The sequence below is a fragment of the Myxine glutinosa genome, chromosome 1 (genome assembly GCF_964187855.1).
Source record: "Myxine glutinosa chromosome 1, kmMyxGlut1.1, whole genome shotgun sequence".
Taxonomy (NCBI): domain Eukaryota; kingdom Metazoa; phylum Chordata; class Myxini; order Myxiniformes; family Myxinidae; genus Myxine; species Myxine glutinosa.
The window spans coordinates 186,769,287-186,788,743 of NC_136261.1; the positions used below are offsets into that span (position 1 = coordinate 186,769,287).

Sequence of the window (19,457 nt, forward strand, 5' to 3'; positions counted from 1 at the left end):
GTGTTAAATCCACTCTGTGCTGATAGAGGACAGTGAGCCAGAAATGTGGCTCTGGATTTATTCCTTTTGTGGGGAAAGTCAGAGGGAAAGGTGTTGGGATTGCCACATGGGCTTCTCGCTTCTCCAACCTTCAGGCTGACTGACATTGTGGGTAGCAGTATATAGCTTACACTGCATTTGACAGTGGTTGGTTCTGTCTCTTTCTCAATAGGCAACTAAGCTGCAAGTTGCATCGTGCATTTTAAAAATAATTATAGGTATGCACACATTTGTATTGAATCTCTTTTTTAATACAGAGCACAAGAGGCTTATGGAAGAGCCGTAAGATGGAAGTTGAGAGGTCAAAGGGCAACACACTAACATGGAGCAGAGAAAAAACGTAGACAAGAGGTAAACAGTTGGATGGACAAACAAGGGTTAATACAGCAGATATGCCCAATATATAAAGTACAATACAAACGATACTTTAAATGTTCACAAAAGGCATGGGGGAGGGGGAATAAAAAAAGCAAGTCAAGAACATGTAAAGAGTGCGGAAAGGAGCAGAGAAGAAAATATCTTGTTAGTCCCCTACCGGTGTACACCGGAGGGGACTATAGGTTTGCACGCCGTCCCTCCGTCTGTCAGTCTGTCAGTCTGTCAGTCTGTCAGTCCGTACGTCAGTCAGTCAGTCAGTCTGTCAGTCTGTCAGTCAGTCCGTCCGTCAGTCAGTCAGTCCGTCAGTCAGTCCGTCAGTCAGTCCGTCAGTCAGTCCGTCAGTCAGTCCGTCAGTCAGTCCGTCAGTCAGTCCGTCGTCAGTCCGTCACGCAAAGAACAGTTTTCCGGACTTTTTTTCCTAAACGCTTAATGCTAATGATTTCAAACTTGGCACATGGTTTCCTTATGATAAGCTACAGGTCAAGTTCGAACTTCACGACGTTTCGATCATTTTTGACAAAGTTATGGCACTTTGAACTTTGGGAATTCTGATGATCCTCAACTCAGTGCCATTTTAAGTTTTAATTTCCTTTAAAAAAGATTTTCTCTGCAGTAATTGGACAGATTGAGATCAATTTTTCACCATATGAGGGACTCGGTCAGTAGAATATTGTAATGGTAATTATGACGTCACAGGTCCCGTGGTTCGGCCGCCATATTGTTTTTCATGCAAACACGAAAACCCCTTTTTCTCTGCAACGGCTGAACAGATCGAGGTAAAACATTGCAGGCAGAATCGCATACCCATGACGAACAAAAAAGTCAACGGGCATGACGTCATACGTCACATGGTTTCAGAGTTATGACGTTTTTAAGCATGAACCTTTAAAACCGAGCCCCTCCCTCATTTTTGATCCAATCGAGGGTAAACTTCACAGATCTGTTCAGCATGTCAATCTACTAAAATGTCATGTTGGAATTTGCGATCGGGCACGTGGTTTGGCAGATATCGTTAATTAAACGAAAATATTTTTAAAATGGATATCTCTTGTTTATTCTGGAATTCTCCTCAAGCCGCACCGCGCGCCCTCAGCATAATCTCACGAACGTCAACAGCGCGACACACTGCGCGCTTTCCGGAGGGGCGGAGCCAAGCCGAGCAACATATTGCTACGGTTTTGAGATTGGCACATTCAAGTCATTAAAGGTTAAAGGGTTTTTTTTTTTTTTTTTTTTTTTTTGTATACTGAATCGAGGCTCGTGAAAGAGCTAACATTTATTTCACAAACAAATCAACCAGACAAACAAAATATACAAAAAGAGGGAGCGGAAGACAAGATGGGGAGAGAAGGGGAAGCACACAACCACAACATTTGAGAGCAGGGAGAAGTGTGGGAGGGAGAGGGCTTGGGGGCAGGATGCATGGGAAGGGGAGGGGGGGGGGGGGGGGGGAGAGGTATAAAACACAAGGGGACCGAAATTAGCAGGGGCAGAAAAGATCAAGGTTTTGTATGGGGGAGGATAAGAGATGGTGGTGAACAGCTGTTTTAAAGACCTGGAGGGAGGAGTGTGATTGAAGTGAGTGTGGGAGTTTGTTCCAGAGGCGGGAGAAAAGAGGAATGAAAGAGTGAAGGTGAGCAGAGAGCCGAGATTTCGGCAGTTTAACCATCAGAGGGTGGCTGGCAGATCTTGTGCGACCTGTAGGAATATTTGGGGGACAGAGCACAGAGAGAGCTGGGGGAGCAAGGCCGGAGAGGAGTCGGTAGAAGACAGAAAGACCACCGACCTGCCTGCGGTGAGTGAGTGAAAGGCCCTCAGAGATAGCTTCATCGCGGGAGATTCCAATGATTCTGAAAGCTTTGGATTCAACAGCGTGAAGCCGAGCCAGGTGTGAGGCAGGAGCACCAGCCCATAGGGGAGAACAGTATTCCATTGAGCTGCGGATGAAAGCCTTGTATGTGGTGAGGAGCTCAGGTGTGCCTAGGAAGGACTTCGCACGACGGAGGATGCCCAGTCGGCGACTGGCTTTGGAGGCCAGATTTGAAATGTGGTTTTCCCAGGAAAAAAAACCACCATTTAGAGGCCATTTTTCCCCGCAAAGCGGGGGTTGGCCTTTTCGGGGACCATGGTTGTTGTTGTTTTTTTGGTTGCCTTTTTGAAGCAATGTTTTATGGCCGGATGCCCTTCCTGCCGCCAACCCTGTTTGTCACCTTTTTACGATAAACAGGGAATTACCAGTTTACTGGTACTCAATTTGCCGACCTCGGAAGGATGACAGGCTGAGTCAACCCCCCTGGCGTTCCCAGGAAAGATCATGGCAAATAGTGAGACCCAAAAGCTTGAGTGACAGAACTTCATGGAGAGGATTATTCAGAAAGTGGATGGGAGGGTTTTCCAGTCGGTCTTTTCGGAGAGACATCGTAAGAGTGTGAGATTTATCAGGATTGAAAGACATGTTCCATTTGTTTGCCCAGTCCGTGATTTTGTCCAGGTCTGCAGAGAGTGAGGAGGCTGCAGACTGCCGATCTGAGGGAAGAGGAATGGAGCGACAGAGAGTAGAGTCGTCAGCAAAGAGATAGAGAGGATTTTCAAGAGAGTCAGAGAGATCATTGATGAAGACCAGAAAAAGCACAGGGCCCAGAACACTACCTTGGGGAACTCCAGCCTGTACAGGAAGAGGAGATAATAGAAACCCATTCAGGGCCACACGTTGACTACGACCAGAGAGGAAGTCCGCCAGCCATGCGTGGAGATTTCCATGGATACCAAAGGAGGAGAGTTTGGTGAGCAGAGCAGGGTGCCAGACCGTATCGAAGGCACGTGAAATGTCAAGGGAGACGGCTCTAATTTCCTGTTTGGCGTTGAGGACCTCCATCCATTGTTGAGAAAGCAGAAGCAGCATGTCCAGAGTAGAGTGACCAGGTCTGAAACCAAATTGATGATTAGAGATCAAGCCATTGGAGAAGAGGAAAGATTTCATATCTGAAGCAATGATGGATTCCATGACTTTGCTGATAATTGGGAGAAGGCTGATTGGTCTGTAGTTGCTGGGATCTGTTTTTGCACCTTTTTTGTGCAAAGCGGTGATGTTAGCTGATTTCCAAGCAGATGGCAGATGACCTTGAGCAAAAGAGAGGGTGAAGAGAACAGAAAGAGGGAGTGAAAGAGCGGAAGCACATGATTTTAGGACCCGTGGGCTGATGCCGTCAGGACCAGTTGCAGAATCAGAGTTGAGGGTTGACAGAAACTTTTCCACCTTGTCAGGAGGAAAGGACACAGAGTCCAGGAGCAGCTGGGTACGACTGGGTACGGTGGGTACAGAGAGGGATGGGTTTGGGACACAAGATTTAGAGGCAAACACAGAGTTGAGGCATTCAGCTTTTTCACGTGCGGAGTCGGCCGTTAAGCCGTTTGAGGTGAGGGAGGGGATGGAGGGGGAACAACCACCAGAAACAGATTTGACCAGACGCCACCAGGATTTGGAAGAGGGAGACATATAAGAGAGTTCGGTCTTGAGAATGGTGAGATATTGTTTCCTGGCTCTCCTGAGGGTGGACACACACTTGTTTCGGGCTTTGTGAAAGGAAATGAGATTTCCTTCCGTTGGATTTGCTTTCCAGGAGACGAAAGCAAGTTGTTTCAGGGCAACAGCCTCACCACAAGATTCCGTGTACCATGGACGGGAGGAAGGGTATGACAACTGAAGACGAGATGGGATAAATCTGTGCATGAGAGAGAGCAATTTACTTTGAAAGAATTCCCAGGATGAGTTGATGTCAGAGGCGGTAGAGATGGGAGACCAGTCCAGATGATTGATGGCTGCTTGAAAACCGTGCCAGTTGGCCTGAGTGAAATGCCAGACTCGTCGACGCTGAGGAGACTCTCTGAGAATGGTCAGAGAGATGTCCACTTTGACAAGCACATGATCAGATGAGCCGATTGGAGCAGAAGAAGAGCAGCAGACATTTTCAGGGAAGTTTGTCATAACCAAATCCAGAAGAGAAGATGCTCCATTGACTGAGATCCGGGTCGGGAAATTGACAGATTGTGTCAGTCCCAGTGAGTCGCAGAAGTCCTTTGCTGAAGAGCCATGGCTGGTGAGAGAGGTACCCACACCCAGCCAACTGGCATGGTGACAATTGAAATCACCACATATGAGGAAGAGAGTTGGGATGGGTAGATAGAAGTTGGTCCATATTATCAGACAGCGAGATGTAGATGGAGTCAACACACACACAAGTCGCTGTTTGGTGGACGGTACAACACACATATGAACAAAAGGTGGGAGCGAAGGGGAAGCCGTAGCCAAAGGTATTCCTGGGGGTGAGGCGGAGAGAGGGCGGGCAGTGGAGGGCGAGTGAGGAAGAGAGTTTTTTATAAAGATAGCAACCCCACCTCCAGGACGAGGCTCAGGTCTATCATACCGGAGGAGGGAGTAACCTGGGAGAGATACCAAGGCATCAGAGACATCATGAAGGAGGAAAGTTTCTGTTAAGCAGATCACATCTGGTTTGTCAGAAGCAACCCGTATGGAGAGATCAGTCAAGTTTGAGCGAAGGCCCCGGATGTTTGAGGTCCATACCGTTAATGAAGAGGAAGGGGGAGCATCGGGTCCAGAACAGGGGGGGGGGAGGGGTAGGGTAAGATGTGGAAGAGGAGGAAGAGGTAGGGAGAGCTGTTGAAGGTGTGTCAGAGATTTCAGAATAGCTTGGAGAAAGGGAAGAATGGGGCGGACAAAAGGTTTGATGGAGATTGGGTGAGGCACAGTGAGGTGTTATTTGAGGAGGGGGAAGAGCGAGGCAGAAGGTTGGGGGAGATGAAGGTGAAAGTTGGAAGGGGGAAGAAGCAGGGAGGATGCTTTGAGGAGGAGGGGTGAGAGGGGAGTCTAGGAGGGGAGGAGCGAGGGAGAGTCTCGGAGGGGAGGGGTGTGGGGGGAGTTTAGGAGGGAGGGGAGGGAAGGGGCAAGGGGGGAGATTTGAAAGGGATGGGTGATGGGGAGGATTTGGAGGGGAGGGGTGAGATTGGATTTTGAAAAGTGTACGATTCATGGGAAACGAACATTTTTTGCAAATTGAGTTTGAGACCTTCGAGTCAAAAATACGTTTGAGGACACTGAAGGAGGGGTGGAGTTCTGGATAGTTTAATCCAACACAAGTGCGAAAAGTGGTTTTTCAACACTAACACAAGTGTGAAAAGTGGTTTTTCAACACTATCACAAGTGCGAAAGTGGGTTTTCAACACTAGCACAAGTACAAAAAGTGGTTTCCTTCACTAACACAAGTGCGAAAAGTGGTTTTTCAACACTAACACAAGTGCGAAAAGGGTTGCCCCCCATAGTTAGTCACACGAGCAACATAAAGGCCCATTTGTAGTATAGTTATGTCTTAGTATGTGTAAGAATAGGCCATTTCCCCTCTGAGTGCCTGCGTTGTGTAAAGACATGAGAATAGGTCCTCCATTCATTTTGCGTCCCACCTCCAATTCTACCTCGATGGGCGTAATATGGGATGGTGGCAATTCTACCTCTATGGGCGTAATTGATCCCGCACCCCATTCGGCTGACCACTATTCGAGTAACACGAGGTAGGCCTGAGAAGGAGGAGCGCGGGGTCGGGGTGAGCGGCGTTGAGATCGGGAGCGGCGGAGGCGATGATGGTAAGAGCCACCAGCCAATCAGGGCTCTAGCGGCATGGCGTGAGAGGGCGTGGTAAAGCGCGTCTGGTGAGTTTGAGACGGTTCGCGGGGCGTGCCTATATAAGCCGCTGCGCAAAGCCCTCGAAAGGACTTACAGCGTGGTAAGAGGACTCGTTGCAAAGGACTCGCAGAGGGGAGAGAGAGATAGAGAACTTATCAGCAGGACTTGTTGGGAGAGGGCTTGATGAGAGGACTAGCGCGGGAACATTTGTTTGAGAGCTTGCGGAAGATACGCGCGTTGTTTAAGGACTTGCGCAGAGAGAGAGAAGAAGAGGCGTTGAACTGCCAAGTACGCGGACGCAGCCAGACGCGCCGGTAACGCTTATTGCGCTTTCCAGCCACGCGAGTAAGCGCGGCCATAGCCGCAAGTGGATAACCGCCAGTGCGTCAAAGTCCGCTCCCTACCAATTCGCCCCATAATAACTCGCTCCGTTTGGACGACACGCGGAGAGCTCCTGCCTTCACCTACTCCAAATGACGTGCCGGGGACCGGAGAGAGAACTGCACGAGAGCCATCCCTGGGCGAGCTGGTGAACATCGTCCTGCCATCTGCAATCCCCGTGTGAGTGTGTGTGTGAGACGGGCCCGTGTCCTTGGGTATTAAGTAAGACTGTATAAGGCTGCTCTGTGTCCCCTTTTTCTTGAACCATTGTATCGTGTAAATAAACTTGTTCTTCCTTTCCAATTCGATCACCTTTGTGATTTCGCCATTGACTAAGCGTGGTACGAATGAAAATCGCTTGAATCGGGTTCCACCATCATAATAGCGCGAATCGCTCGGCGTCTCACCAACACACGTGGTTCGTGCGGAGTTTATTTCCTCGCTTCCAGGGCAGCGCGAGTATTTAGGTAATAGCGAATTTGGTCCTAATACCCTATTTCGCGCTGTCCGGAAGGGACGTCAAAGGTCCCGGGTCGCGCCAGGCCAGTCAAAGACAAGGGGACTAATCCACCCTTGGTAAGGGGAGAAGGCCGGCGGCAGATCCGCAACAATATATATATCTACATCGATCATTGATCGTGAACCGGAAAATATAATAAATTACTGATATTTAGCGACTCGAAAGGTTCTTTATCAACAACTTATTTTCTCGTGCTTCTGCTGACCTGTCTGCAAGGTGTATAAATCGATGTCCCGAGTGCGAATCACAGGTGAGCCCATCCTGAGGTAATTAGCGATTGGGAACGATTCAGAACCTGTGGGTGAATAACCCTTGGTAATTTCCCTAACAGTTTTCCGGACGACAGACTGCCGGTAGGGGACATGTATTGCAGTGCAATCCTCAGAATGCTTGTTTTTTTTTTTTGTTTACATCTGATGTTCAAATCTGGTGCCTATTTGATATTCACATCTGAAAACTTAGATGAAACTCAAGATGCTGGGTTCCTAGTTTAAAATCTCAGATACCATGTTACTTTTTCCATTGTCTACTGGTGTCCTTGTAATTAAAGTAAAAGTACACTGTTGTGTCCTCATAATATTGTCCTACATGTAATATATTGTCGTGTGACTACCCTTGGTGAATGCCGTAGGGTAGCATGGAAGGCAATCGAGCGTTACTTCGAGGCGTTCAGTTCAAATGCGGATTTTATTATATCGGCGCCGGAGGAAGAAAGAGAAGAAGAAGAATAAGCCGAAGAGCATTACCTGCACGGATCCCACCGCAGTCCTCAAACCTGTGGAAAATAAACTCACACAAAATCGGATTTACAAATGTACAGGGAAAATAATGAAAGTGTTTGTTAACACGGAACCCGATAACAAGAAGTGCGACGGTAAAATAAATGTCCTAATCGGGACGTCCTCACACCAGACCTATAACACAGACGAAGGGAGAAAAGAAAGTTGGAAAATAAACGTGTAATTATTGCACTTAGCTCAATCAGCTCGGGGTCTCATCAGGGTTCGTCAAACTCGAGCGTGCAGTCCGGACGTGGCTCTGGTGTTGGCGGGAACCGCCCGGTCCTTGGCGGCAAAACAGGCTTCGAGCGCACAGGCCCGAGCGTTTGTCCACACGTCATTTCTGCCTGGTAAACTGCAGCTCTCCGTCCGCGGCTTTCTCCTCGCGTCACTCGAACAGGGGAACGAGGAGACGATGCCGGTGTCAGCAAGGGTGTCGAGGACCAGGGGTGAGCGAGAGGCAAGGAAGGGCAAGAGGTCGTCGAGGGCAAGAAGAAGAGAGAGAAAATGTCGGCCAGGGAGTGCTTTTAACGGCCGTCTCGTGACGTCACCGGTCCTTCTCCTCCACTCAGCGCAGTAACACACTACCTTCAGCGGTGGTCTTTGCCAATCGGCGCGCTGCTTACTGCTCATCCTTCTTTCCCCAATCGGTGAGTCCTTCTTGCTCCGCCCTGGCCAATCAGCGAGTCCCTCCTCAACCTTCCCTTCCGGTTGGTCGACTCCCGCCCAATAGCGAGTTGCTCTTGCTCCACCCGAGCTATGTGTGCTTGCCAGGCGGGATTGTTAGCCCTGGTGCTTGATGCCTGGCTTCCGGTTGGGTTTCATTGTTGGTAATAATTCATTAGTGTACTAATGGCGATGGATTCCCAGTGTCTATGGTGCGGTGCCAAACGAGATGAAGGATAAATCACATAGGGTAAGACTTACAAGGGATAATTTACCCTTATGCCCTAATCTAGTTAACATGCCCCGCCCCCTCATGATGGGGACGAATATACAACTCAATCCGACATTCGGGCTAAACAGGTCCGCTACTTATTACATGGGGTGGTTCTCCTTCTTCACGACAGTCGGAGCATGACACCTTCACAAATCTACCTGACTCTACATATCACTACCCCCACGAACATAACAATATGTTCAACCTCTGCTATGAGACTTAGGGCATTGTTAAAAACTAGAACAATGTGACTGAGTGGCCAATATACCTCTGCATAGTCCCATAAAGGGTATATGCCATCGTTCACAACCCTAAAAATAAAGTTTGATTTAAATCCCTTCAGCTGTTTTCAAGTATCACATTTTCACCAACCATGACAGGTTTCACATTGATCGGTGAAGCAGTTTGAGGGAAGGGATTTTTTTTTAAATATCGGCTTTCAAGCTAATATGGCTGCCATACCACGTGACATATGACCTTAAAAACGTACACTCTGCATATGTATGGGTAGGGGATCACATTTGTAAAGTTTTGTGTTGATCGGATAAGGTTGTTTTTCTATCCAAGATGGCTGCCAAACCACATGACCTACAACATCATCATTTTCAATCTATATGAAACAGTGGTGTTAGATGATATTTGTAAAATTTTGCATCGTTAGGGTAAGCAGCTTCAGAGATATAATTCTTTAATATTTTCCTTCAATCCAATATGGCTGCCACACCATATGAAACAATGTTTTCGTGATCATCTTTGAATTGCCTTGCCTCGTCAATGACACAAAGTTTCAAGTCAATCGCTTTGGTGGTTTGGGAGAAGATTTTTTAAAAAGGTTTTAGGTTAAATCCAATATGGCTGCCAAACCATGTGACCTATGCTGTCATAAATTTCATATTTCAATACAAATGGGTCAAAGATCATGTGCATGCAATTTCAAATTTTTAGGATAAGGAATTATATTAAAACATTTTTGGCTGGTATACCACTTCCCCTATGAGGTCACCATTATCATGGTTTTGTTCCCCATTGGGAGTACTTGACAATGTGTGAAGTTTCAAATTTTTCCATTCAGCGGTTTCCGAGAATTTTTTTAATTATTATTTGTGTTTAATCCAAGATTTAATGAAGTTTAATCCAAGGTAAGCCATGTCGCATGGGAATTCAAATAACAAAACTATGGCAGTAAAAAGAAAATCCTGGCTCCGATTACCAAGCAATGAGTACTTACAGTACGACGAAGTTGCTAAAGACATTATGTTTTTGGGTTGTCCATCCATCTGTGCATCCATCTCTCTGTCCTTGATAGGTTTTCATTAGCACCATAATTTACAAATGGCTGAAGGGATCCAAGTCAAAATGGTACAAGTATGCATAATGATGCAAAGATTAACTCATTTGATTTTGGGGTCAAGAAGTCAAGGGTCAGAGGTCGTGTCAGGTAGAAATTCTGTTACCGCATCAACTTGTGAACCAGTGATGGGATTTTGACCAAACTTGAAACAAATATATTGCTGCGGTTTTGTGTTTTTATAATAAAGGTTAATTTCCCCTCCTAGTTAGTTACACTACAACACGTAGCCTCGTTTAAAGCTCAGTTATTTCTTAGTAAATGTAAGCACAGACCTTTCCTGTTAGTTTTGCGTTGAGTAGGATAATGAGAAATAGGTGCCTTTACGATGCTTCGATGCTTTTGGTTTTGGCGTGAAATATCACGAGGCAGGCCTGAACAAGTCGACCGAGGCCGAAGGAAGGCGGAGGAGGAGCCAACGGTAAGCGCGAGCCGCCAATCAGGGCTCGAGGGGAGTGACTTACCACTGCGGCAAAAGGCGGGGTTTGGAACATTCGATTCGGGCTAGGGCGGGGCGATATAACCTGGTGCCCAGAGCCCCCCCACGTCAGTTACCAGAGAGTCAGAGAGCCAGAGCAGTTCGGGTGAGAAGAGTTACGAATCGGAGTTGTGAGAAGACGCGCGTGAGATTGCGTTGTGTCGAGTCATATCGGAGAAACTGAATAACTCCGTGTATACGAACTTTGCCATGCTCCCCGCGCTCCGCACAGTATTAATCGCGCTGTAAAGACGACCCGCGCCGGGCCACAGACGCGCGTATTTCCTTCGGCCTGCGTTTGCCGATATACGCGCCACGAGGATTTTCCCGCCTGCCTGCCTGCCTTCGCCGGGATACGTGCTGTGACCGCCAGAGGGCCACGCCGGGTGAGCTGTTCCTGGAGCGACCGAAGCAGGTGCATTCGGCGCGCGAACATTCTTCCTCCATCTCCCTGTGTGTGTAAGTGGGCCCATTGTCTGGTAAATAAGTAAGACGGCTTAAGTTCTGCCCTGTGTCCCTTCTTCTACCAAATCATTGTAAATAGTGTAAATAAATCTGTTCTTCCTTCTGATTCGACCGTCTTGTGTTTTCCATCATTGGCTTAGCATGGTACGAATTAGATGGCTCTGATCGGGTTCTATAAGAAAGGTAACAGCACGGGTCACGTGGTACGCCATCCGCTCGGGCGTATGCAACCACGCGTGGTTCGTGCAAGACTCGATCCCGCTTCCGCTGCGGCGTGGGTACTCAAGGTACGCGTGAACTTGTTCGGATGACGTCAGGGTTTTCTTGCAGATTGGCAAATGTGCTGGGTTTCTGCCGGGCTTGTCGGTGTTGTAGCAATGTGCCGATTGTATGACTGGCCGAGTGAATTTTATAAGAACAAAGGGAAAATTACAGGAGGCATTACACACTGGGGATTATTAACCACAAACCCGATTTAACGAGCACAAACCACCCTCCTTATGGCGACATGCAAACGCTCTTACCCGCACAGTCGGCCTACTTAATACAGAGATTCTTCTTCTTCGTGGCATGCGGTCCATTCTAAACTATACATTCCTGACTTCACTAAGGTATTTCATCTCTTACCCCCACAAACGTAACAACCATCACTCCTGCTATAATACATGTATTTGATCAGTTGAAAAAGAGCGTGCAGGCTGAGTTATGCATTCAGACGACTATATATGCCTGGTGTTGGCTTAACGGTTGAGGTGGCTGGCTTGACATATTAGGGTCCTGCGTTTGAGCCCCTGCCGTGCCGTTGAATTAACGCCAGATGGGTTGACTCAGCCTGTCATCCTTCCGAGGTCGGTAAAAATGGTACCAGCTTATGGTAAGAGGGTCACTGCATGAGCGGCACAGCCGCACCTCCAGAAAATGATGCAGCCAAGAAGCCACAGGCTGCAAGCAAGACCACCACCGGATTACTATCTCATGGTATTTTTTGGGTCTCCAAGTGAAAATGTCGATACTTCAAAGGGAAATACATTTTGATTATTCCATAAACTGATCAAGACTTACTGTTAAAATTACCTCTTCCTTGGGTATCCATTTGTGTTGATGGATGACTGCACTAAACTCATGTTTCATTGGGTGAATTCATGATATTTTGTTATCAAATTACCCATATAATTTAAAGTTGGAGCCCAGCAACAAGGACCTTTTCAAAAAAATCATTCGAGCTCTTCTGCCGTACTATCATATAACACAGTAGATGAGGAGAGCAACTCTGACCCAGAGAAATTGTGAAATCTAATTTCATAATGGTACCTGATGTACGCATTGTCGATGCAATTGTCTCTAATCAATTCTGCCTGCAATATTGGCGTTATATTTGTTTGGAATTCATCTTTCAGGAAGATATATCCTCCTTTTTTATGGAAAATTTCATCACAAAATTATCACATCCGCAATATTGGAAGAATTCGAAAAATTTTCACCACCGATGCCGCTCGACTGTATATTCATGCCCTGATCACGACGCGATTTGACTTTTGTAATGTTCTCCTCCACGGTCTCCCCAAATCTTCTATCCTTGCTTGACAGAGTACGAAACACTGCTCCCTGTCTTATATCTTGATCGCTCATCGAGGGCTGCTCCATTACATCACCTTCATAAACTAACCATCCTGCTCTCATCATCCCATGCTCTAAAATCCCATCCTGTGGTGACAGGTCCTCTTCACATGCCGCATACCGCATCGCAATTGCACAGTGCCTTAAATGGTGTTGTTTTTCTCAGTGGATTTGAGGCTAGGTAGGCATCATGATATATCATACAAAAATACGCAATTTGGTTTCTGTCTGTCTGTCTGTCTATTTGATTGATTTTTGGCCAAGATACATTCGGTCGTTACTTATCCAATTTCAACCAAACTTGATAGGAGTACCAAGACTCACACAATGGGGATTGTAGTGATTTAACTCCACCTCCCCCATCCAAGGGGGTCTTTCCCACCAAGGGGGTTGCATGTTGAGGTGTATATCCATGTTAAATTAGCTTTATCATGGCGTTTTTCCAAGGATGCTTCTAACAACAACACTAGAGATAATAGCATAATATTAATGTTATTACAAAACAATATTAATACTAATAATATCCCACCTCACCAAGGGGTGTTTCCTCCTTGACCAAACGCCATGTTAATGTGTATAAACATCTTATCGTGCCGTTTTCGTGGGAGCAACGGCCTCTACCGGAAGTAAAAATATTATCAACCACAAACAAGTGTGATTACCTTTTTAAACAGTCGCTGCTGATGTTTAACACTAAACTGAAAGAAATTTGGAGGAATTCGAACATCTGCGGTAATCTATGCTTATCGCGTCAACGAATGCACCTGAACGAAGATCTGATGACCCTTCCTGCCGCTTTCGTGGAGTTCTTCCAAGGCGTTTTTATTGGCGTTTTCCCAAGGCTGCCTCATATTACAAAAGTAATAACAACAATTATGATAATAGCATATGCGATATTATGAAAAAAATGTATCCCCCCTCCTCAAGGGGTTTTCGTGACGTGCGATATTGTCCCACACCCTACCCCCGACACACTTACGGAAGTAAATTTCATTACCGGGAATTTAGAATGGTGAGGCATGGTCTGATCTTTTCAATGACCTGATGTAACATAAGTAATAGTAATAATAAGGATAATAACCTAAGCCCTGCAGCTCCCTTAGTGAGCGGGTGTGCTCGTACCAATAAATTGTGAATTGTACATGTATAAATAAAGTCTCCTTCACTATGCCCTTGGTCCAAGTATCGTCGCAGAATTTCCAAATCGGACTACACCCCCTCCCCCAAGCTGCAATGGTCCCACCATTGGTATCACTGATTTGGGATATCGTTTCCACTTTCCAACAACAACACACATGAAGGTTACGGATGTGTGACTCACCTTCTGACTGGTGTGACCCCTTGAGTTCTGCCCCTCCCCCTAGACCTCTTCGACCCCCACTGGTTAACAGGAAAGTTCCTACCCCACCCAAAAATACCACACTATGTGTACATTCTGGGTCGATGTCGTGTAAAAAGGTCTGACTGCTGTGAACCCTTTGAGCCTTGTCAGGAGTTCAAGGCGATTTTTGACCACCTTTGAAACGGACTATAGAGTGTGAAACTGCATTTTCATAATCAAAATATCTTAAACTCCTGGAAACGTCCACTTTCACTTGGAGGCCAGGGTTAGGGTTAGCCTTCTGTCTTATTCTGGCTTATAGCCTATAACGAGAGAGTAGGTGGGATAAAGAAATCAAAAAGGGGGCCTGTTTACTAGTCTGATGATAATAAAAACAGGTTCACCACTCCAATGGTTATCAATATAATTATAGTCTAAATTTCCCTCCATTACATGTGGTAATATCCATCCAACCTGTCATCTGAACACACCTCTGATTGCACCTGTAGCATTTCATCCCCTGCTGATGGCATGTCCTTCCAGCCAGCTATTTCAGCTGCCTCGCTTGGTCGCACCTCCATCAGGGCTTTTCCTTGCTCATCGACCATGGAGCGCACCCGTGCCATTGCTCTGCCTGCCACAAGCAGAGCACCCACACGCAGAGTCCCGCGTTGTACAACCACCGTCGTCACGGGCCTGTAAACAACAAATCATATCTTGATGCCAATCCTCCACCAACCAATAATAATCTATGTTGAGACATCCAATTCAGCTAAGCGTTGTGAGCAGGCACATTTTGGAAGATTAAATTGTTATATTATTTCTACCATCCTTGAATAATGGATTTGTCCTCCATCTTAACACACCAATTTTTTACCTTCACTTCCTCCAACTGTATTTGCCCAATCTACCATACTTAGCAATAATTTATTTGTGTTTACTGCAGGTCTTCAATGTAATACGCACACAACAGCAAGGCTCAGGATCCCAATGTGACATCTACCGTATTTTTCGGCCTATAATTCGATTTGGGGGTACAAGACAAAGCGATATCAACCAGAGTAGTTAGCAAAACTGTCAATCAGTCAGTTAGGACCAAATGTAGGTGTTAATTCCTCCCTGACATTCAATGCTCTGCCTACTTTTTTAAAACAAGCAAGTGTATTTAGCATTTAAAACAACCGACAGAATCAATATCAGCCGACTCAAAACATTACATTTTGTCAAAGTTCATTTCTTAATAAACATGAACGCCTGACACTTATTGTAATAAAAGCACTCAATGTCCATCCACCGAGCTTAGCAGCCGCGATTAGCCTTCTTGGTTTTCTTGGAAGTCTGCAACGTATCCTTCGCATTATGCCAGTCCCGAACACATTTCTCACTGACACAGTGTTCATTGTGCGCAGCCATATTCCCGCCATTTTCCTCAGCAAACTTTAATTGCTCACCCAATCGGAAAACGCTCCGGCCAATGATTTCTGTACAGTGCACAACATTTTAACTTGAAATTTTAAAGGACTCTTTGTCTTCTCAACACAACATTTGGCTTCGTACAAATATTCGCATTTCACCGGGACTCTGAGCTCCCCATCTTGGTGCTGAGATAAACCTCAGTGCTCAGTGTTCATGTTGTGCCGCACCTCGGTAACGACTTCTCTGGTCCGGAATTGGCATGTTGCCCATTCTATAACATACCATTCCATAATTCCAGATTCACCGTGCGACTCACCCGGAAGCTCAATCAGGGCGAGAGGAGCAACGGAGAGCTCAGAGCTTACCTCACCCATTGCCTTTCCAGCCCACAAATCCTTTGAGCAGTCCGGCTGAGACAGGGCCTGCGCTCAGCACCACGAGTCGTGCATCGGGGAGTGTCTCAGCACCACAACAAATGCAGTGAGGTGTATCTCAGCACCATGAGCCGTGAACTGGGGTGCATCTCAGCACCATGTCTCCCTCCCTGTAACGGTGTAACCCCTCCACGCCACACCCACACCTCTCACGTCCTGATAAGCAATCTCAGCCCTACATGTTAACGAGTATCTCTGTAACTCCTCATCTAATTGTCCGTTTGTCTATTTAATTTGTGTTCTTTATTGCTTTGTTTAATATTTGTCTCTAATATTTAGTTAAGTGAGGTTAAAGTTATGTCAGGGTGATTAAGAATGTGCCCGAGAAATTAAACCCCACATTATAACACTACGTCTATGGGAATATCTTGTTTGCTTAACGTCGTTTTGCTTAATGTCAAGCATCCATGACGTTGTGGAAATTTTCTGTCGTGTCTTTTAAATTAACAATTGTACAATTTCTTTCAGAAAATATCACACTTGGCAAAAAAAATTCATTTATGCAATTCAATGTCTTAAACCATAGATATGTCAATTCAGAATACAAGTTGAGGCCTGGACTTGTGGGAAAAAAGGATCAACGTGTACCCCACAAAATGCAGCATATGATGTATTCTGAAGCTTCTCAGTATGAAATCCATTTCTCAAAAAAGTAGCATACATCGTTCCTTGATGCAATTCTTTAAGAAACAACCTTTTATCCATTGTGCTTTTATCCAACACAGGCTAGTCTTGATTATGCAATAATTAAATGTGTTCACATTAAAAATAAATGGTTAAATAAACCTGAAATCCTTGGATAGGAAAGAGTGAGTACACACTGCTGTTACTCGACAGCTTGTATGGTTCATAAAAAGAGAAGCGAGGGTATCAATATTCTCCTGCAATTACAAGGACAGCAACCAGAGATGCTAGCAACTATCAACAACAAAATCAGTACTACATATGATACTTGAACCTGGGTTCATAAAGGTAAGGGCTCATGTAGGAACAACAAACTAACTACTTTAAGTTAAAAAAAAAAGTAAAATAAAAAACACATTAACCCAATTGTAAATTATCTTATGATGTCATGTACTGAACTCATAATGCCTTGAATTCCATGATGTTGCGAGACAAAAAATATGATGTAATTTTGTGGCATACAAAAATAATTATTGAGAGAAAAAATATGGATGAGGAAGAATTAACGGTTATTAGGAATATAATATAACGATGCAACAAATAACACGAGCCAAAAATAAAGCACAACAAACCCCTTGCCCTTGTCTCGTCGTGCCTCAATAATAGTCCCCTCAACAAGGCCCCCAGGATCAGCTCTCAACTGCAGCATCTCTGCCTGGACCACCACGGCCTCAGCAAGCTGCTGTAGGTTATGGCCCTTTATGTGGTCATACATGATGACGCATTGCCATGGATCAAGGTGGGTGGATGAGGCAGCAGGCAGGGGTATGAAATGGGGAACAATGATTCATCAAAATATATACATCAATAGCTTCGAAAACATCAAACAAGAGTTTGTAGTTGGGAAAATCCACACACTCCAAATTCGTGAAAACTGCAAGAGTGGAATGAAAGAACAAATACAACATGAGCTTTTGTCTAAAAAGAGATGAAGATCCAGAAAGCGCAATGTTTCCACTGCAGTGTAGCTGTCATCGGGGAATCACACAGGCCAGATGTGCTCAGATCTTAAATTCCCTCCCGGAAGGATATAATGATGATGGCATTGGCTGCTTGGGTCTTGTTGACTACTGCAGGCCTATGGTCACTCTAGCCCCCTCTAGGGAAGGAATTTAAGATCTGACCAACATGCTCTGCATAAGTAGTCAATGATGATCACATTGTGGCTAAAACTGGACTTTTTCAATGTATGTCTTTTTGAAAGACAAAAAAAATAACGAGTTGGGCTTGCTCTTGCATTTTCTTCTCTGCAGCAGTTAACAATTTTGGTAAAAAAAAAAGGCTTTTAAAATTTGTGGTGCTTCACAATCCAATACAATTGCTCAACAATGTATTTTATACTACAGGGAGAATCAAAAGTTTTTCTCATGACCATTCGTAGCTAAGTTCATGATATACAGTGCCTTCAGAAAATATTCAAACCTGTTGACTTTTTTCACATTTTGTTGTTACAGCCTGAATTTAAAATTGATTAAATCAAGAATTTTGTCACCGATATATATATATATATATATATAATACCCAATAATGTCAAAGTGGAATTTCTTTGAGAAATTTTTACAAAATAATTAAAAATGAAAAGCTGAAATGTCTTGAGTTAATAAGTATTCAACTCCTTTGCTAGGACACTCCAAATTGAGCTGAGGTGCATCCAATTTCCTTTGATATAATCCTTGAGATGCCTCTACAACTTCGTTGGAGTACAACTGTGGCCAATTCAATTGATTGGACATACCGTAATTTAGAAAGAAACACAACTTTCTATACAAGGTCCCACAGTTGACAGTGAATGTCAGAACAGAACCTCCACCATGAAGTCCAAGGAACTGTCTGTAGAACTCCGAGATAGAATTGTGAGGAGGCCTTGATCTGGTTGAGGGTATAAGACAATTTCTAGTGTTGAAAGTTCCCAAGAGCACAGTGAGCTCCATCATTAGGAAATGGGAAGAGTATGAAACTATCCAGACTCTTCCTAGAGCTGGCCATCTGACCAAACTGAGCAACCGGGCAAGAAGGACCTTGGTCAAGGAAGCATCCCCATAGCATAATGCTGCCACAACCATGCTTCATGGTAGTGATGGTGTTAGATGGGTGATGAGCTGTGCTTGGTTTCCACCAGACATAGCACTTTGCGTTCAGGCCAAAAAATTCAATTTTCATCTCATCAGACCACAGAATAATTTCCATCACACTCCGAGTCTTTCACTTCTTTTTTTGCAAACAAGACGTGCTGTCATGTCATGTGCTTTTTTCATAGAAGTGGCTTCTGTCTGGCCACTCTCAAATAAAGCCTAGATTTTTGAAGGGCTGCAGAGACTGTTATCCTTCCGGCAGGTTCTCCCATCTCAGCCAAGGAACTCTGTAGTTCTGTCAGAGTGGTGTACATACATGGTGTACATATAGTGAGAAATATATACATACACACACATACATATATATCTGTACACATGTAACATTTAACTTAATTTGTCCAAAACACAGAAATATACATGCCAAAGAAATTTTTTGAAATATAACTAAATTCCGAAAATTATTTTACATAATGTACAAGCAAAAATATAGAGTAAAGTAATTTATCCAGAATTATAAAAATAAAGTAAAAAATATAACTGACTATTCATATGAAACCATGCCAATGCAGCCCAGGTTACTGTTGCCATGGCATCAGTGGTCAGGAAGGAAAAATAAAAATAAATAATAATTTTAAGTCAGAAAAAGCAGAGGCCATTTGCAATAAGCCATTGCTATCAAACTCGAGTGTTCTGGCAAGCACCAGCAGAGAAGTGGTTGCAATGTGTATGAATCTGGTAGACCAACTTTTAGTGCAGAAATGTGGACAGCTTGTACTTCTCCTCCAAGCTCTTCACACACAACACCAAGCTGTACCAACTCCTGCTTTACCCGCTCTGGATCCGCAACCACTTTGTCACATTTGTTCACTGCAACCACCATGGGCACTGTA

At 45.0% G+C, this 19,457-nt stretch overlaps 1 protein-coding gene across 3 annotated transcripts in view; it reads right to left on the reverse strand.

Moving 5' to 3' along the window:
* Positions 1-19,457, reverse strand: part of MTIF2 (mitochondrial translational initiation factor 2) — a 113,350-nt gene that overhangs the window by 23,360 nt on the left and 70,533 nt on the right. For all 3 annotated transcript variants that reach the window (XM_068123760.2, XM_078781241.1, XM_068123771.2), the window contains 3 exons: positions 19,313-19,452; positions 17,068-17,192; positions 14,453-14,657 (listed from right to left, as the gene is read on the reverse strand). In XM_068123760.2, the coding sequence (XP_067979861.2) occupies positions 14,453-14,657; positions 17,068-17,192; positions 19,313-19,452 (470 nt within the window). The remainder of the gene's footprint in view (positions 1-14,452; positions 14,658-17,067; positions 17,193-19,312; positions 19,453-19,457) is intronic.